We start from the raw sequence: 19,374 nt of genomic DNA on the forward strand, positions 1-19,374 counted from the left end.
GCTGTAGGTGGTGTTATGTAACGAGCTGGATGTTTAATAAAATAATGAAGCCGTCGGGTAATGATCCAATAGATGCCTCTGGGTTCAAACAGGGTGAAAACATGGGCCTCGTTTGCTAGGTTATTCACAGTTCAACAATATCCATTCTTTAATAACATGATCTATGCTTCATAGAAACTCTGACCACCGGGGCCGTGTTCAGGGAGAGTGTACTCCACATATTGTCTATGCTGTCTTCCCTGTGTCTCCGTCATATGCCTCGTATCACTCCATCCATCCATCCATCTATCTCTCCATCCTGGTTACCTCTCTGGAGCTCCAATCGTAGGCCTGCACACCAGAGATGAAGCCCACGAGAGCAGCACTCCCACTGGGACTGGTGCCGTCGAAGGTGACACTCAAGGGACACTCCGCAGAGGGTCGTGCCACTATCTCTCCCGAGAAACCCTTCTCACGCCAGAACGCCTGCAGCAGAGAGAGAAGAGGAGAGCGAGCGAGAGAGAGAGGGAATGACAGCTGGATGAGCTAGATGCACTTACCACACACAGATCGCCCCCAATGCACTAGCTAATAGTACACTTGAGGTCTGCGGTTTCCAAAATTAGTGGATTGTAAATGTGTTATGCTTGTTGGGATGAACTTGCATCTATTCAGAAGAGATTGTGCTGTTTTAAATGATTGTGTAAAACCACACTAATGATCATAGCAAAGTTCACACTTTATGACATCTTAGCGCAAAGCACAACAAAAATGTACCAGATGCAGCACATCACTGAATCTAATATTCAAAATTCAAGTCAATCTCTATCCTTACTTTGGATGTTCAAATCCTGTCAGAGTGTTTTACCTTCAGCGTGGTTCTTTTTACACATTTGTTATGTTACAGCATGAATTTAAAATTATTTAAATGGAGATTTTGTTTTACACTGGCCTACACACAAATACCCACAATATAAAAGTTGAATTATGTTTTTCAAAATTGTTACACAGCACAGGAAAAATCCTAGAGGAAAAGTTGGTTCAGTCTGCTTTCCAACAGAGGCTCGGAGATAAATTCACCTTTCAGTAAGACAATAACCTAAAACACAAGGCCAAATATACATTGGAGTTGCTTACCAAGACAACATTGAATGTTCCCGAGTGGCCTAGTTACAGTTTTGTCTCAAATTGGCTTGAAAATCTATGGCAAGACTTGAAAATGGCTGTCTAGCAATGATCAACAAACAACTTGACAGGGCTTGAAGATTTGTTAAAGAATACATTTTTCACATTACAAAGAATTTTGTGTAGATCGTTGACAAAAAGTGACAATTAAATCCATTTTAATCTCACTTTGAAAAACAACAAAATGTGGAAAAAAGTAAAGGGGTGTGAATACTTTCTGAAGGCTCTGTAAAATGGATACTGACAATATACAGTGGGGAGAACAAGTATTTGATACACTGCTGATTTTGCAGGTTTTCCTTCTTACAAAGCATGTAGAGGTCTGTAATTTTTATCATAGGTACACTTCAACTGTGAGAGACGGAATCGAAAACAAAAATCCAGAAAATTACATTGTATGATTTTTAAGTAATTAATTTGTGTTTTAATGCATTACATAAGTATTTGATCACCTACCAACCAGTAAGAATTCCGGCTCTCACAGACCTGTTAGTTTTTCTTTAAGAATCCCTGTTCTCATTACCTGTATTAACGCTTTGAACTTGTTACCTGTATAAAATACACCTGTCCACACACTCAATCAAACAGACTCCAACCTCTCCACAATGACCAAGATCAGAGAGCTGTGTAAGGACATCAGGGATAAAATTGTAGACCTGCACAAGGCTGGGATGGGCTACAGGACAATAGGCAAGCAGCTTGGTGAGAAGGCAACAACTGTTGGCGCAATTATTAGAAAATGGAAGAAGTTCAAGATGACGGTCAATCACCCTCGGTCTGGGGCTCCATGCAAGATCTCACCTCATGGGGCATCAATGATCATGAGGAAGGTGAGGGATCAGTCCAGAACTACACTGCAGGACCTGGTCAATGACCTGAAGATAGCTGGGACCACAGTCTCAAAGAAAACCATTAGTAACACACTACGCCGTCATGGATTAAAATCCTGCAGCGCACGCAAGGTCTCCCTGCTCAAGCCTGCGCATGTCCAGGCCCGTCTGAAGTTTGCCAATGACCATCTGGATGATCCAGAGGAGGAATGGGAGAAGGTCATGTGGTCTGATGAGACAAAAATAGAGCTTTTTGGTCTAAACTCCACTCGCTGTGTTTGGAGGAAGAAGAAGGATGAGTACAACCCCAAGAACACCATCCCAACCGTGAAGCATGGGGGTGGAAACATCATTCTTTGGGGATGCTTTTCTGCAAAGGGGACAGAACGACTGCACCGTATTGAGGGGAGGATGGATGGGGCCATGTATCGCGAGATCTTGGCAAACATCCTCCTTCCCTCAGTAAGAGCATTGAAGATGGGTTGTGGCTGGGTCTTCCAGCATGACAACGACCCGAAACACACAGCCAGGGCAACTGGGGGCAACTGGCTGTGTGTTTGTGTAAGAAGCATCTCAAGGTCCTGGAGTGGCCTAGCCAGTCTCCAGACCTGAATCCAATAGAAAATCTTTGGAGGGAGCTGAAAGTCCGTATTGCCCAGCGACAGCCCCGAAAACTGAAGGATCTGGAGAAGGTCTGTATGGAGGAGTTGGCCAAAATCCCTGTGTGCAAACCTGGTCAAGAACTACAGGAAACGTATGATCTCTGTAATTGCAAACAAAGGTTTCTGTACCAAATATTAAGTTCTGGTTTTCTGATGTATCAAATACTTATGTCATGCAATAAAATGCAAATGCATTACTTAAAAATCATACATTGTGATTTTCTGGATTTTCGTTTTAGATACCGTTTCTCACAGTTGAAGTGTAACTATGATACAAATTACACACCTCTACATGCTTTGTAAGTAGGAAAACCTGCAAAATCGGCAGTGTATCAAATACTTGTTCTCCCCACTGTAGTTATGTGCTGACCTTATTGTTGATATTCCCTCTATGTTTACAGGTGCCCAAGAGATCCCACTGTGTATATTATTATTATATTATACAACGGGTGGTTCTAATCCTGAATGCCGATTGGTTAAAACCACATTTCAGCTGGTGTCTATCCCACAAGTTATAACCTGCTAAATCTATTATGTTAAAATGCTATTTACACAGTTCCATCTGATTGTGCAATCTACTGTCTTATCATTCCAGCCAGGCAATTTATAAACTTGATCTCCACTATAAAAAGCATCTAGAGATTATCTCACATTTATTTTAGACTAACATTTTGTTTTTAACAAATCACGTACATATACATTACACACTGAGGATATATTTTGAACATTATATGAGAAAAGCCTTGTTATTAATCAATGTGTGTCAAGTCTCTTATGAGCCAAAGGTGTTAATAAATGGTGTTATTGACTGTGTGTGTGTGTGTGTGTGTGTGTGTGTGTGTGTGTGTGTGTGTGTGTGTGTGTGTGTGTGTGTGTGTGTGTGTGTGTGTGTGTGTGTGTGTGTGTGTGTGTGTGTGTGTGGGTGGGTGGGTGGGTGGGTGGGTGGGTGTGTGTGGGTGGGTGTGTGTTACTGACCATCTGGTAGGTGATGACAAACTTCATCAAGTGCCCAACAGGCATGTTCTGTGTGAGGTGTTCTCTCTGAATGGGTAGAGCAGGTTGGTAGTGGATCTTAGCTGGGGAGATGGAGAAATATATTGAGATTGGGTTCTCAGGAGAAAGGTGATGACTTGTCACTATGCTATAATTGACGTCAGAGGGGAGAGAAAATATGCTGAATCGAGAGGTTGTGCCTCTCTGGGTTTTGGAAATCCTAATTCCGGTGGAGAACATAGAAACAGTGGAGAGAAATGGACAATGGGACCAGCGAGAGAGAATAAGATAGTGACTGAAAGGTGTAGAGGTATAGAGGTGTACAGAATTAAGGGACAAAGATAGAGCGAGCGATACAAAAGGAAAAGAGAATACAAGAGTGAGAGCGAGAGGAGGAGAGGAATAGATAACACGCATCACTTTGGTTAACCCCTGTATTGATCAGAATGGGCTTTAGTTTTTGAATCATCGACCAGCACTCAGGTAAATTGGATACAATACCCCAGTGACTGCTTGCATGGCTATCTCAGAAATGGCCCTGCACAGAAAATCCCTGCGATTAAACACTGCTGGGCTGTCAGTTTGCCTTAAAACTGTGGTTGCAGTAACCAGTAACATTATTTACATTTCAAGATCCAACTTGTAGTGTTCCTTTGTAAAGACAGATTGAATAACTTCATCAGTATTGTACTGTCAAGGCTAGGGATATTGAATGTCTCTCACACACTGAGGAGAAGGCAGACAACATTGTCTGCGGTGTCACAAAAGCTTGTGTTAGATGGGAACTACTGTTCTTGAGCTGTCGATGTCTGTCAGAAACTATAAATGAAGGCCCTTTCTGCTAACAAAACAAAATAATAAAACACAAGATTGAAAAGTGGGTTACACCTTCTCTGACATGAAAATGACAAGGACATCAATATTTTGGTAAGGTTTTGTTACATTACAGCCACATTTTGTTACATAACATCCTACATACCCCATTATGACAATTCGGGGGGAAAAAAAGTTTTCAAAATTTTTGCAAATGATTATACATTACCGTTCAAAGGTTAGGGGTCACTTAGGAATGTCCTTGTTTTTGAAAGAAAAGCCCATTTTTTGTACATTTAAATAACATCAAATTGATCAGAAATAAAGTGTTGACATTGTTAATGTTGTAAATGACTATTGTTGCTGGAATATTTGTTATATTTTTTAGAAAACCCATTTGCAATTATGTTAGCACAGCTGAAAACTGTTGTTCTGATTAAAGAAGCAATACAACTGGCTTTCTTTAGACTAGTTGAGTATCTGGAGCATCAGTATTTGTGGGTTCAATTACAGGCTCAAAATGGCCCGAAACAAAGAACTTTCTTCTGAAACTCGTCAGTCTATTCTTGTTCTGAGAAATGAAGTCTATTCCATGCATGAAATTAGCAAGAAACGGAAGATCTCGTACAACGCTGTGTACTACTCCCTTCACAGAACAGCACAAACTGTCCCTAACCAGAATAGAAAGAGGAGTGGAGGCCCTGGTGCACAGCTGAGCAAGAGGACAAGTACATCAGAGTATCTAGACGCCTCACAAGTCCTCAACTGGCAGCTTTATTAAATGGTACCCGCAAAACACCCGTCTCAACGTCAACAGTGAAGAGGCGACTGGGATGCTGGCCTTCTCCAACTCCTAAGACACATCATCAGATACGCGACACCGGGACAACTTCTATGGGCTCTATTCGTATCGTATCTAACGCAGTCTGTTTGTACAGTAAAATGTTTTTACAATTAATATATATACTTAATTCAATCATGAAGACCTCATTCTATCTTAGACTCCTCACAAGGGGCACCATAATGTTGTGTCTGTGACTATCATTAAATGTGAAGACTGTTATTTTCTCTATGTGTAATTATTACTACGTGATTAAACTAGTCATGTAAACTTTAAATAACTAGGAAGTTGGGTCACCATGGGAAAATGTTTATAGAGTCTCTATTTCCCAAATCAACTCTTCAGATATTTTCATATCTTATTGATTAGTCTTCTATTAATGTATCATTACTACCTCATCAGTTCTCATTACTGAACGTCGCAAACCCTTGGAAATCTGCACAAACCTTAGCCTAAATGATGAATCAGCAACATACAAAATACATAACAAACTAACAGTAGATATTGGTTACTAACACAATGCATTTATAAGTCCCTAGTGGGCTAAACCAGTATGATGGCTTAGTAGACAAAGGAAAGTTGGGTGTGGGATGTTCAAGAGCGGGAAACTTATAGCTAATAACAACACTCATAGAAATTGCTAATACTTTACATGAACGACCGCTCATTCAAAAATAAATTGCAATTGACATATTTCCGAGTGTATGTGTTGTTGTCTCTCCCTGTGGCCGCCCGTCCGTCTGCTGGAGAGTCAATCGACAGAAAGTCTCTGGCTGTGTTCATAATGGATACGTCAGGCGTACAGATGGTTGTTGCATAGAATAGATGCCGGTATTGTCGGTATTCTCCTACTACACTTACGTAATTTCCAGCTGCAGACTAGTAATTCTACGTCTAGGGTTTACTCTTATTCTGCAGTGATCGATAGTCTCAGAGTTTAACCATTTCAAGCCGTGTAGCCAAAACTACAGCTGTCTGGTCTCCGTGGTCTATAGAAGTTGTAGTTCTTTAACCATGTCAACATGTAGCGTCATATTTTCTAGTCTAATGGTCTATTGAATTGTAGCATCATATTTTCTAGTCTAATGGTCTATTGAATTGTAGCCATTCCAATGTGGGGACTCCGTCCCGGCGTTCTCTGACTTAATGTAAATTTAGTTGGAAGTGGTTTTATACTCTGTGGGAAAAGGCGGTCCATGACGCCAACGTAATGTCTATGCTCACGTGGGCGTGGCCAATGATTTGTTTAACTTTATATGAAAACACATATTTTCTCATTTAGAAGGTTAACATCACATTACATCTTTTCACAAGTTGTTTCATGTTTAATCACATACGTTTCACAATATTTAGATGTAAACCTGACAGCTGGATAATGTACACTTTAAGAGATACAGTTATATGTGTTTCCTGTCCTTCATGAGATCACCAAATGAAACACACTTGTCATGACTGTCCCTTAAGTGTCCACAGCCCCCTCCCACATTCTCAAAAATATAAATATTGTTGAATTATTCAAACTTTTGATGTCCAAGTGTCTCACTGTGTTCCACAGTTTACATTCCAATCTTGACCACTACAGAGACTAGGGACAGCGTATTTTATGACCGACCATAAAACAGCCGACTTCCCGCTCTCCCTCTCTGCTCTACAGAGCAGACCCACTGTAACCTGATCCTTCAGGTCGTCACAGGAGAGTTATGACACAACTGTACTAGTTGTTCAGGCTCTGGTCTTGTCCCATCTTGATTACTGTCTGGTAATACGGTCAAGTGCAGCAAAGAAACACCTAGCAAAGCTGCAGCTGGCTCAAAACCGAGCAACATGCCTATAACTGCACATACAGTATTTACTGATTGAGTGTTGATGAGAGATTAAATGCTTCTCTTCTAGTTTTTATGAGAAATAATAATGCCATGAAAATTCCAGATTGTCTGCATAATGAGATGTTCGACATGCATACTTTTGGTCATGTAGTGTATATCTATGTCCCAAATGGCACTCTATCCCATATTTAGCGCACTACTTTTGACCAGAGCCCATAGGGCCCACTATATAGCGAATAGGGTGCCATTTAGGATCTAGGCTATGAATAAAATTGTCCTTCAATATAGAATGGTTATGAATGCTTTTCCATGTCATAGTCTACAGAGACATTTCAATGTGTGAAGTGTGATGTGACAGCCAAACACACTATAAATACAGTTTCCATTTAAATTCAGCATTAGTGAATGTGTGACACTTTCTAAATGTCTACTTTTTTTCTAAACTCTACTTTTTGAACGAGCTGATTAACTTATTCAACAAGGTTATTCCAAAGGTATTGTATTCATGATGCATTTATGTATTTATGACTCACAGGTCCATGCTTCATTGGCAGATGGTGTAAAGACGGATAACTGGGGATGAATGTACCTTTGTAGCACCATGGTAATAACAATGATTTCATGAGTAAAGTGAGAATGGGCACAGAATGGGCTGATTACACATGCTACATACTGGCACAATTGCTTTCGATTATTCATTCGTCTCCTGATTCATTCATTCCTTGATGGCTACCTCATTGAAATTGCAATAAGCTTTTTAAATTCTCTATTCAGTATTCTACTTGTCTCAAGAACACAGATACATGGTTGTGATCTGGTCAATTCTTATGGTGTAAAAATTACATTGCTGTGTAGTAAGACAAAGCAAAATTATTGGTTAGTTACTATCCCCACTGCAATATTGTATTGTAAACGCAATGAACCCACTTCTTATACTCAATTACATTCACAACCACGTCCATTGCCACAGACCAACCAACAATCCAATGTCACTCAGAGGGTAGAGGATTAAGCATCAGGGGACAGGAAATGGGTCCAGTGTTTACAATAGAGTATTGCAGTGGTGCTTTATAGGTCAAGTCTGGGCCTGTGATCATGTGACTGCTGGTTTACAACTACATTCAGGTATTGGAGGTGCTTTAGTCTTGGTCTTATTACACAGCACTGTAATGTTCAAACCATGGCTGGCACACCAGAGAGCTGGAGAGGAGAGTGGACGGACAGGTTTTAGTTCCAATCAGACACTTAAAGGCATGATTTAACTAATCATCTTGCCACCTAAACTCAAGGGCGGACACTATAAAATAGGACAATAAAGAGTTTGATTAGTTCAACCGGGTGTTTTAATGCCTGGCCGGGGGAGAGGACTGCAGGAGCTATGAGCTACTGTACAGTCGTGGCCAAAAGTTTTGAGAATGACACAAATATTAATTTCCACAAAGTTTGCCGCTTCAGTGTCTTTAGATATTTTTATCAGATGTTACTATGGAATACTGAAGTATAATTACAAGCATTTCATGAGTGTCAAAGGCTTTTATTGACAATTACATGAAGTTGATGCCAAAAGTCAATATTTGCAGAGTTGACCCTTATTTTTCAAGACCTCAGCAATCCGCCCTGGCATGCTGTCAATCCACATCCTGACTGATGGCAGCCCATTCTTGCATAATCAATGCTTGGAGTTTGTCAGAATGTTGTGGGTTTTTGTTTGTCCACCCGCCTCTTGAGGATTGACCACAAGTTCTCAATGGGATTAAGGTCTGGGGAGTTTCATGGCCATGGACCCAAAATATTGAGGTTTTATTCCCCGAGCCACTTAGTTATCACGCTCTCTCACTGTTCGTTACCAAACTGTTCCTGGATGGTTGGGAGAAGTTGCTCTCTGAGGATGTGTTGGTACCATTCTTTATTCATGCCTGTGTTTAGGCAAAATTGTGAGTGAGCCCTTGGCTGAGAAGCAACCCCACACATGAATGGTATCAGGATGCTTTACTGTTAGCATGACACAGGGCTGATGCACACCTTGTGCACACCTTGTCATCTCTGGACAAGCTTTTTTTCTGGATGCCCCAAACAATCGTAAAGGGGATTCATCAGAGAAAATGACTTTACCCCAGTCCTCAGCAGTCCAATCCCTGTACCTTTTGCAGAATATCAGTCTGTCCCTGATGTTTTTCCTGGAGAGAAGTGGCTTCTTTGCTGCTTTTCTTGACACCAGGCCATCCTTCAAAAGTCTTCGCCTCACTGTGCGTGCAGATGCACTCACACCTGCCTGCTGCCATTCCTGAGCAAGCTCTGTAGTGGTGGGGCCCCGATCCCGCAGCTGAATCGACTTTAGGAGACGGTCCTGGCGCTTGCTGGACTTTCTTGGGCGCCCTGAAGCCTTCTTCACAACAATTGAACCGCTCTCCTTGAAGTTCTTGATGATCTGACAAATGGTTGATTTTGGTGCAATCTTACTGGCAGCAATATCATTGCCTGTGAAGCCCTTTTTGTGCAAAGCAATGATGACGGCACGTGTTTCCTTGCCGGTAACCATGGTTGACAGAGGAAGAACAATGATTCCAAGCACCACCCTCCTTTTGAAACTTCCAGTCTGCTATTCAAACTCAATCAGCATGACAGAGTGATCTCCAGCCTTGTCCTCGTCAACACTCACACCTGTGTTAACAAGAGAATCACTGACATGATGTCAGCTGGTCCTTTTGTGGCAGGGCTGAAATGCAGTGGAAATGTTTTTTGGGGATTCAGTTCATTTGCATGGCAAATAGGGACTTTCAATTAATTGCAATTCATCTGATCACTCTTCATAACACTCTGGAGTATATGCAAATTGCCATCATACAAACTGAGGCAGCAGACTTTGTGAAAATGAATATTTGTGTCATTCTCAAAACTCTTGGCCACGACTGTACAGCCCTGGAGACAAGGGATGTCTGTGTCTCTCTGGGCTTACCACACAGATCCAAGAGATTACTTCTAAAATGGGTGACAGAATTTTCCTTGGGGTACATTTTGCTCGGATCGGTAGAGGCCTATCACTCTAATCCAACAGTGACAGTCGATCATTGCTGACTGTCGTTCCAGTAATACTGTCTGCCAGTCTAGACACACACCTCATCTTTAGAAGGTAGTCTTCTGCTCCACTGGCTCCCTAAACCTGCCTCATTGTGACTCCGTTTTCCCTCAGCTAATATTCACTGCAGTCTGTTATCACTCTGTCTCTAGCCTGTCTCTCATTCTCTCTCTCTCTCTCTCTCTCTCTCTCTCTCTCTCTCTCTCTCTCTCCTCTCCCTTATTCTCTCTCGCTCTCTCACTAATTAATTATCTCCTTAATGTTTTTCTGTCCTGATCACTGGCTCATCGGTCTCTCCAGTTCCTCTTTTGACAGTGACCTGTGAAACAGAACTGCGATCTAACCGTAGCCTCCGGCAAGGGTGCTCTAGGATTTTATACTGCTCCTTTTCTATCTCCAACTTTGTTGCTACATTCTCTCAGGGTCCAGAAGAAAAGCGATAAGAAACTGGAGAGAAATACAGCACAAATGCAGTCAAGTACCAGTATGTCCTTTTCTTAACTACAATGCAATGTAATAAACCAAATCCGATTTCAAAGGTTTAATCTTCCGGAGAGATTAATATCTACTGCATATTTTTTCAATCACTTCAACTTCACTTCAACGCAATAACTCCTACTTTCAGTGCAATACCAAATAAGTCATGATTTAGTCTTATACACACCGTGTCTGAGAGCCTTTCAGCCTGCTGGATGAGGCTTGGGTCATAGTGGGCAAATCAATGCTAATGCATTTCTTACCTATTTTCCTACAGTGTAAACAAGCCATATGAATTAACTATGAGTGGCAGATCTGTCGGGTCCTGTGCCATTGCCCTAGCCTGCTGTCATTAGAAAAGCTCCTCTTGGAGAGGGGAGAAGATAGATGGCAATATCAGGCGCTGTGCCGCTTGGCTGCCAGTCAAGTCCAATTGCATCCATTTGAAATTCCAGTTTAGTCAGGTAGAACTATACTTAGAGGAAGATGCCTATTGCCCAGAACCTAATTTCACCCATGTAGAGTGCACCTTAATTCACCCACATCCACAACAGAAAATAAACACACATACACACACAAAGGCACATACATACATACAAACAAATGTAGACACACACAAACACACATGCAGGCATGAAGACACACATGGCCAGGTGCACACATGCACACACACTAAAGCACACACATACTGTACACATACACACATACACACACACACAAACAGCTGCCATGCTCAAAGCGACCTAGCTATACTTCTCAAACACATCATCACATAATCACACACACACACACACACACACACACACACACACACACACACACACACACACACACACACACACACACACACACACACACACACACACACAGACTCAAGTCTATATTCAAACAAAATGCTAATTTAGGACATGGACAGCTGTGTGTATTGTAGAGTAGAACAGTTCTAGAAATGAAGATCAAATTAACTCTATTGAGTCATACTGCAGGCATTTTCTAAGAGTGATAGCAAGAGAGTAGTTTTGAGGTTGACAACAACAAAACAACGACTTGGCATGTATAATACACTTTGAAGCAAATAAAACATTTAGAGTATGAAAATGAATATGTAGCAATGTTCTGAAAAGCCAAGACACAGCCAAAACTCTCCTATCCTGGCTCCACAACCTTCCGCAGAGTGAAATAATACGCAGTCAAGCCCAACAGTTCATAAATCATTGAGATGGCTGAGAAACAGGCAAAAAGGACAACTCCACTCATTATAAAAGATAGATGGATGGCGGAATAAATCGTACAGCCGCCAAGACATGACGGACCAGAGAACACACAACTCTAAGACAGAGTGCCAGAGAAGGGCTGACTGTGTGTGTGTGTGTGTGTGTGTGTGTGTGTGTGTGTGTGTGTGTGTGTGTGTGTGTGTGTGTGTGTGTGTGTATGTCTGACTTTATTTGAGGGTTATGTACTATTCATCGTGGCTCTATAAAGATACAAGGCCTGTGTGTGAATGTGTGTGGGTGAGCGTGTGGGTGAGTCGGCCTTGCACAACATTAAATCAAATCAAAATGTATTTGTCACATGCGCCAAATACAACAGGTGTAGTAGACGTTACAGTGAAATGAGTACTTAGAAGCCCTTAACCAACAATGCAGTTTGAAGAAAATACCTAAAAAAATGCAAATAGTCTGGGTAGCCATTTGATTAGGTGTTCAGGAGTCTTATGGCTTGGGGGTAGAAGCTGTTTAGAAGCCTCTTGGACCTAGACTTGGCAGTCCGGTACCGTTTGCCATGCGGTAGCAGAGAGAACAGTCTATGACTAGGGTGGCTGGAGTCTTTGACAATTGTTAGGGCCTTCCTCTGTCACTGCCTGGTATAGGTCCTGGATGGCAGGAAGCTTGGCCCAAGTGATGTACTGGGCCGTACGCACTACCCTCTGTAGTGCCTTGCTGTCGGAGGCCGAGCAGTTGCCATACCAGGCAGTGATGCAACCCGTCAGGATGCTCTCGATGGTGCAGCTGTAAAACCTTTTGAGGACCTGAGGAACCATGCCAAATCTTTCAGTCTCCTGAGGGGGAATAGGTTTTGTCCTGCCCTCTTCACAACTGTCTTGGTGTGTTTGGACCATGTTAGTTTGTTGGTGATGTGGACACCAAGGAACTTGAAGCTCTCAACCTGCTCCACTACAGACCCGTTGATGAGAATGGGTGTGTGTGCTCAATCCTCCTTTTCCTGTAGTCCACAATCATCTACTTTGTCTTGATCACGTTGAGGGAGAGGTTGTTGTCCTTGCACCACACGGTCAGGTCTCTGACCTCCTCCCTATAGGCTGTCTCATCGTTGCCGGTGATCAGGCCTACCACTGTTGTGTCATCAGCAAACTTAATGATGAATGATGGTGTTGGAGTCGTGCCTGGCCGTGCAGTCATGAGTGAACAGGGAGTACAGGAGGGGACTGAGCACGCACCCGAGGGGCCACCGTGTTGAGGATCAGGGTGCCGGATGTGTTGTTACCTACCCTTACCACCTGGGACGGCCCATCAGAAAGTATAGGATCCAGTTGCAGAGAGGTGTTTAGTCCCAGGGTCCTTAGCTTAGTGATGAGCTTTGAGGGCACTATGGTGTTGAACGCTGAGCTGTAGTCAATGAATAGCATTCTCACATAGGTGTTGCTTTTGTCCAGGTGGGAAAGGGTATTGTTGAGCGCAATAAAGATTGCATCATCTGTGGAGCTGTTGGTGCGGGCACAGGGACTATGGGGGTCTCCTTGAAACATGTTGGTATTACAGACTCAGACAGGGAGAGGTTGAAAATGTCAGTGAAGACACTTGACAGTTAGTCAGCGCATGTTCGGACTACACGTCCGGGTAATGCGTCTGGCCAAGCGGCCTTGTGAATGTTGACCAGTTAAAAGGTCTTACTCACATTGGCTGCAGAGAGCGTGATCACACAGTCGTCCGGAACAGCTGATGCTCTCATATGCATGTTTCAGTGTTACTTGCCTCGAAGTGAGCATAGAAGATATTTAGCTCGTCTGGTAAGCGCCAGCTCTACCCTTTAGCTCAGTGGAAATGTTGCCTGTATCCATGGCTTCTTGTTGAGGTATGTACGTACAGTCACTGTGGGGACGACGTCCTCGATGCACTTATCGATAACGCCAGTGACTGATGTGGTGTACTCCTCAATGCCATCGGAAGAATCTCGGAACATATTCCAATCTGTGCAAGCAAAACAGTCCCCGGCCACTTGGAGCACCGCTTCTGGTTGAGCGGATTCCTGTTTGCTTATGTTAAGATGGAATACAGCTCATTGAGTGTGGTTTTAATTCCAGCCTCGGTCTGTGGTGGTATGTAGACAGCTAAAAATACAGATGAAAACTCTCTAGGCAGATAGTGTGGTCTAAAGCTTATCATGAGATGCAAAATCTTGACACTTCCTTAGATATCCTGCACCAGCTATTGTTTACAAATATGCATAGGGCCCCGCCCCATGTCTTACCAGAGGCTGCTGTTCTGTCCTGCCGATAGAGTGTATAACCCGCCAGCTGTATGTTCTTAATGTCGTCGTTCAGCCATGACTTGGTGAAACATAAGATATTACAGTTTTAATATCCCATTGATAGGTTATACGTGCTTTCAGTTCCTCCCATTAATTTTCCAGCGATTGAACGTTAGCTAGCAGAACGGAAGGCAAGTGCAGATTAGCCACTCGTTGCCTGATCCTCACAAGTCATCCTGATCTCTTTCTGCAAAACCTACGCTTCCTTTTCCAGTGAATCACATAGATTTGGGCCTGGTCGGGTGACTATAGTATATCTGTTACGACTTCTACAAATGGTGCGGTGGAGGAGTCAAACGCAGAGAGCAGGTAATATCGTACATGAATCTATTTATTCCAACGACAGCGGAGACATGGACATGCCAACACTAGGGCGTAAGAAACTACCCGTCCAAAATACACAGGACTAAAACTGTCCGGAAAATAATGAGAATACACTTATACACCAACACCAAAATAACAGAGAACAAGCCCGCACAAATACCCAGCGGGCCTAGTGCCCTTAAATAGCCTACAAACAAACACTAACTCAAAACAGGTGTACCCAATTAAACCCAATAAACAGAAACAAACGCAAAGGGAATCGATGGCAGCTAATAGGCCGGCGACGACGACCGCCGAGCGCAGCCCGAACAGGAAGAGGCACCATCTTCGGCGAGATTCGTGACAATATCCCTCGTGTCCGACTCATTGAAGAAGAACTCCTAGTACAATTTGAGGTGAGAAATCCCAGTTCTGATGTCCAAAAGCTTTTTTCGGTCATAAGAGACTGTAGCAGCAACATTACGTACAAAACAAGTTATGAACAATGCGAAAAACCAAATAAAATAGTATGGTTTGTTAAGAGCCAACTTTAAATCAGAACCTTGCTCCTTGCCAAGGTCAGCTTTATGCCAAGATCTGTCCATACCCAGCTTCCTCTGACTGGAAATGCCAGGGTAGTTTCAAGGGCACACAAATGACTTTAAGCGTCACTCACTTATTTTATTTATCCTTCACCCCTCTTTTTGTATAGACATCTAAATTACTGCACAGGCTCTGGTTTTAAGAGTCCCTGTCACCTGTCAGGCTGCCTCCATAGCTGATTCAGAGTCAGCAGGCCATTGGCAACAGAGACCGGCCAATCACTGCTGCATAATTCAATGCTGTTCCCAGATCTGTCTCATTAAGTGTCCTTGGCTGGGGTCCATGGCTCCAGCAGAAGGTTCTATGCGTTCTCTGGTTTCTTGGTACCGGGCAGTGGGGCCATGCCTTCATCCCTCCATTCCTCCATCCCACCTCCTAAGTATGAGTTACTGGAATCAGGGTCTTGTCATATCTGCTTGGATGCCCTGTTCAACACACTTTAGTGGCTTGCCTTTGAGTTTCTGTGTCAGTGGTTATTTCATTAGAGGAGTGATGAAGTGGGGCGACAGAGGTGGGGTGACAGAGGTGGGGCGACAGAGGTGGGGCGACAGAGGTGGGGCGACAGAAATGGGACGACAGAGGTGGGACACACACACACACTGACCTGCCAGGTGAGGAGGGCAGGTGACAATCACTGCTCTGCACAGGTAGGAGTGGGTGGCTGTCATCACATTGGCCTGCTCAGCGTCCTGTGGGACAGATACACAAATGCATGTACTGTACATGAACACACACACACAGACAAATCAAATCACAAACACATAGAATAGTGTGTACATCTACAGCATACAGTGTACTATACAGCACAGTAGCTGTGACAGACAGGCAGCTGTCTCCAGTAAGCCAGGCCAGACCAAACCAGGCAGCACTCCGGGGGCTATCTGCTCTGAGGAGCCCATTGAGATGACCAGCACAGAGATATGGAGGCACAGTGGATTTTATAGATGGCCCTGGAGGGCAGGGCCCCAGTGAGAAATATAATAGTGCCGTCTATTATGGATGACCAAAACTCTGGACACTCCGGGGAAGCCAATATATTCTTATTAAGGGAGAACGCTGTGGGGCCAGCAGTGTAAAGCCAAGTGGTACCATGGTCATGCAGCACAGAGGACATAAAAGGAATCATTGAGTTGTTTTGAAAGCCTCATTAGGGTGGTGCATTTATATGGTCCTTTTACCTTGTAAATAATCAAGTGTTTTGTCATTTTAACCTTTTAAATAATCACATTTTTCGAGAATGGCTATTAGATGTTCCTTTTAACCTATCACGTAAAGCAAGGTATATTTTGGTCTCTATTATCCTTTTTATAGATAGGGTAATTTCCTGTAAACTGCCTTTCATCTACAGTAACTAGCCAAATGTATAACCTTTTATCCACTTCCACCATGTACACAAACACTCAAAGGTCACAGTGTCTCCACTCAATAGGCTAACACACATCTCCAGTGAAGCAATGCAATGCCAGTGCTCCGTGGTGCCTCTCAGTAGCATGAAAGAAAGAGAGAGAGAGAGAGAGAGAGAGAGAGAGAGAGAGAGAGAGAGAGAGAGAGAGAGAGAGAGAGAGAGAGAGAGAGAGAGAGAGAGAGAGAGAGAGAGAGAGAGAGAGAGAGAGAAAGAGAGAGAGAGAAAGAGAGAGTGAGAGCGAATGGAGCGGAACAGACAGAGGCCCACAAGGAGATGGCTTGTTCCCTGTCTGAGGTGACTGTTATCTCAGTGTCACATCTCGTCACTCACTGAGTGAGCTGTTACTGTACGTTACCTGCCATATGGCCGTCACAGCCTTGCCCAGCCGGACACTCTCCCACCCAATCTGCTGGGCTAAACGCTCTGACAGCTGCTGGGTTCCCCCCTGTGGACACAGAGCGGCCTTACAGTCCAATGTCTGTGTAGTGACAAGACATGTAGACCATCAGTGAGCTGAGTCTCATTAGGTAGGTGGTAAGCAAGCAATATCCAGATCCAAGTGCCACAAAAATCGAATGCAGTTTCTCTCTTTCTATCTCTGGCTGTCCCAGTAACTTTTTCTATTTCCCTTTCTGTACACTCTTCCCTAAATCTCTCTAGCTCTCTTTTCAATGTCTCGTTCTCAAAGACACAACGGAACAGGAGAATTCTCCCGTTTTTCATGTCATTGGTGGAGCTGCAATTCCCCAAATCCCAACCCACTCTACTCCTCTCCCTAAACCCACTCTACTCCTCTCCCTAATCTACTCCTCTCCCTAACCCACTCTACTCCTCTCCCTAACCCACTCTACTCCTCTCCCCAACCCACTCTACCCCTCTCCCTAACCCACTCTACTCCTCTCCCTAACCCACTCTACTCCTCTCCCTAACCCAATCTACTCCTCTCCTTAACCCACTCTACTCCTCTCCCTAACCCACTCTGTGAGGGTCAAAAGACCATAGGCTGGACTCAAGTCACCACCACCATCAGCGGTCCCCTACTCTACCCCATGTGGAGCCAGAGAGAGAGGCAGAGATAGCGGTAGAGCCCATCCCAGGTCACCTTGACCCTGAACTCCTGTGCTGAGCCTGGGGTGCTCTCCAGCAGGCACAGGACACCTCCAGCTGCTGCAGCATACATGAGGAAGTAGAGGAAGGACATCTGATTGGGCTCCATACCAAACACAACCCGGCTGCACACACCAATCTCCTCCTTCATCTCTGGAGACAGGGAGACAGAGAGACAGAGAGAGAGAGAGAGAGAGAGAGAGAGAGAGAGAGGGAGACAGAGAGAGAGACAGGGAGAGAGAGAGAGAGAGAGACAGAGAGAGAGACAGAGAGAGAGACAGAGACCAAAACTTATATAGCTCAGTATTTGTATTATTTATTTCCTCATCTTCATCAAGGGTGCCAATCATTTTTCACCTGACTATACGTAATAGATGGTTCTTCTAAGAGATGTGGCCATCCATCACCCAAGCCCTCTGGCTGTGCCTGAGGCAGGATGCACATTACCCAGGAACACTTGAGAGCATCCTCTAGGCACGGTGGGGGAAAATCAAATCCATTCATTTTCTAGCAGGGCAAACGTATAGTGGAACACCCAGCTCTGAATCTTTAACAAACTCCATTTTAAACACTTCGACCTGATTTTTCGTTGGTTCTTGCGGTATCTTGACCCAAATGTTGGACCGTATCCCAGCTCTGCTGTTGTCTATACCCACACTATTAAAAAACAATAACAATTTAAAAAATCGACAACAAGTTCTTAGTGAGTAGGGTGAAGTGTGAGAGGTGGTGCTGCTCACCTTCTGTCCAGGCATGTTTCTCTATGTAGGAATGTAGGGTCATACTGTCCAACTCCTGGGCATTGGGGGTCTTCATGGGGTCCTCCACTGACACTGTGGAACTCAACCTGTCAATCTGACACACAGCACATACATGTATGCACACACATTAATGATAATGCATACACATTAATGATCTAAATCGCTGAGACAGGTAAAAGCTTGATGTAACAGACAGAGACAGCTAAAATGTATGTATAAAGGAATATAACAGTATTCACTATTCATATTTTCTGCTCTGGCTTTGGAACTATTCTTTGAAGCCGCTTTAAAAAAAATCTTCCTGGTGTTCACTGGATGCGTTAATGTAACGGTGTTGCTTCCATCCCTCTTGCCTCAACCTGGGCTCGAACCAGGGATGCTCTGAAAAGATCGACTGTCACAAAAGCAATGTTACCGTCACTCTACAAAAGTCGCAGCTATTGTTGAGCGAGGGAAACAACTTCTTCAAGGTCTCAGAGCGGGTCACGTCACCAATTGAACGTAACTAGCTCGCAACGCTAACCAGCAAGCCATTTCACATTGGCTACATTAACATTGTGTTTCTGTGCCATGATTATGACGCGAGACCACACTCACATTAACACAGCATGATTAATTTAAAATATAATTAACACATCCCATTTAGGGCATCACATCAATTCATCACATAATTAACAAAACTACTAGGACGATGTTGATTAAGTTCATCTCAAAATACAATACAAACAATTAATTACTTTTCTAGACAAACAAATTCATGTTTGTCTAGTATTCATTTGTTTAAGTGAGTCATCAGCACAGGCTGAGTGTTTTAATTAGCTGTTTCTCAGTTTGATTTACTGTTAGATAGACCAGAGGTTTTCAAACCTCTTTGGAACCCCCAGCATTTTGCATGAATTTGAACTATTCCACAGCTAGCACACCTGATTCAACTTGTAAACTGATTTTCAAGCCCTTGAATAGC

The 19,374-nt window shown here is 43.4% G+C and overlaps 1 protein-coding gene across 3 annotated transcripts in view; it reads right to left on the minus strand.

Moving 5' to 3' along the window:
• The window catches only part of si:ch211-127i16.2 (probable flavin-containing monoamine oxidase A), a 36,966-nt gene that overhangs the window by 13,727 nt on the left and 3,865 nt on the right, over nt 1–19,374 (minus strand). For 2 of the 3 annotated variants that reach the window (XM_024381342.2, XM_042302247.1), the window contains exons 4-9: nt 18,390–18,504; nt 17,645–17,802; nt 16,898–17,020; nt 15,742–15,826; nt 3,632–3,732; nt 307–465 (exon numbers count right to left, since the gene is read on the minus strand). In XM_024381342.2, the coding sequence (XP_024237110.2) occupies nt 307–465; nt 3,632–3,732; nt 15,742–15,826; nt 16,898–17,020; nt 17,645–17,802; nt 18,390–18,504 (741 nt within the window). The remainder of the gene's footprint in view (nt 1–306; nt 466–3,631; nt 3,733–15,741; nt 15,827–16,897; nt 17,021–17,644; nt 17,803–18,389; nt 18,505–19,374) is intronic. The other variant, XM_042302248.1, reaches the window with a different exon arrangement.

This window comes from Oncorhynchus tshawytscha, linkage group LG20 (genome assembly GCF_018296145.1).
Source record: "Oncorhynchus tshawytscha isolate Ot180627B linkage group LG20, Otsh_v2.0, whole genome shotgun sequence".
Lineage (NCBI taxonomy): Eukaryota > Metazoa > Chordata > Actinopteri > Salmoniformes > Salmonidae > Oncorhynchus > Oncorhynchus tshawytscha.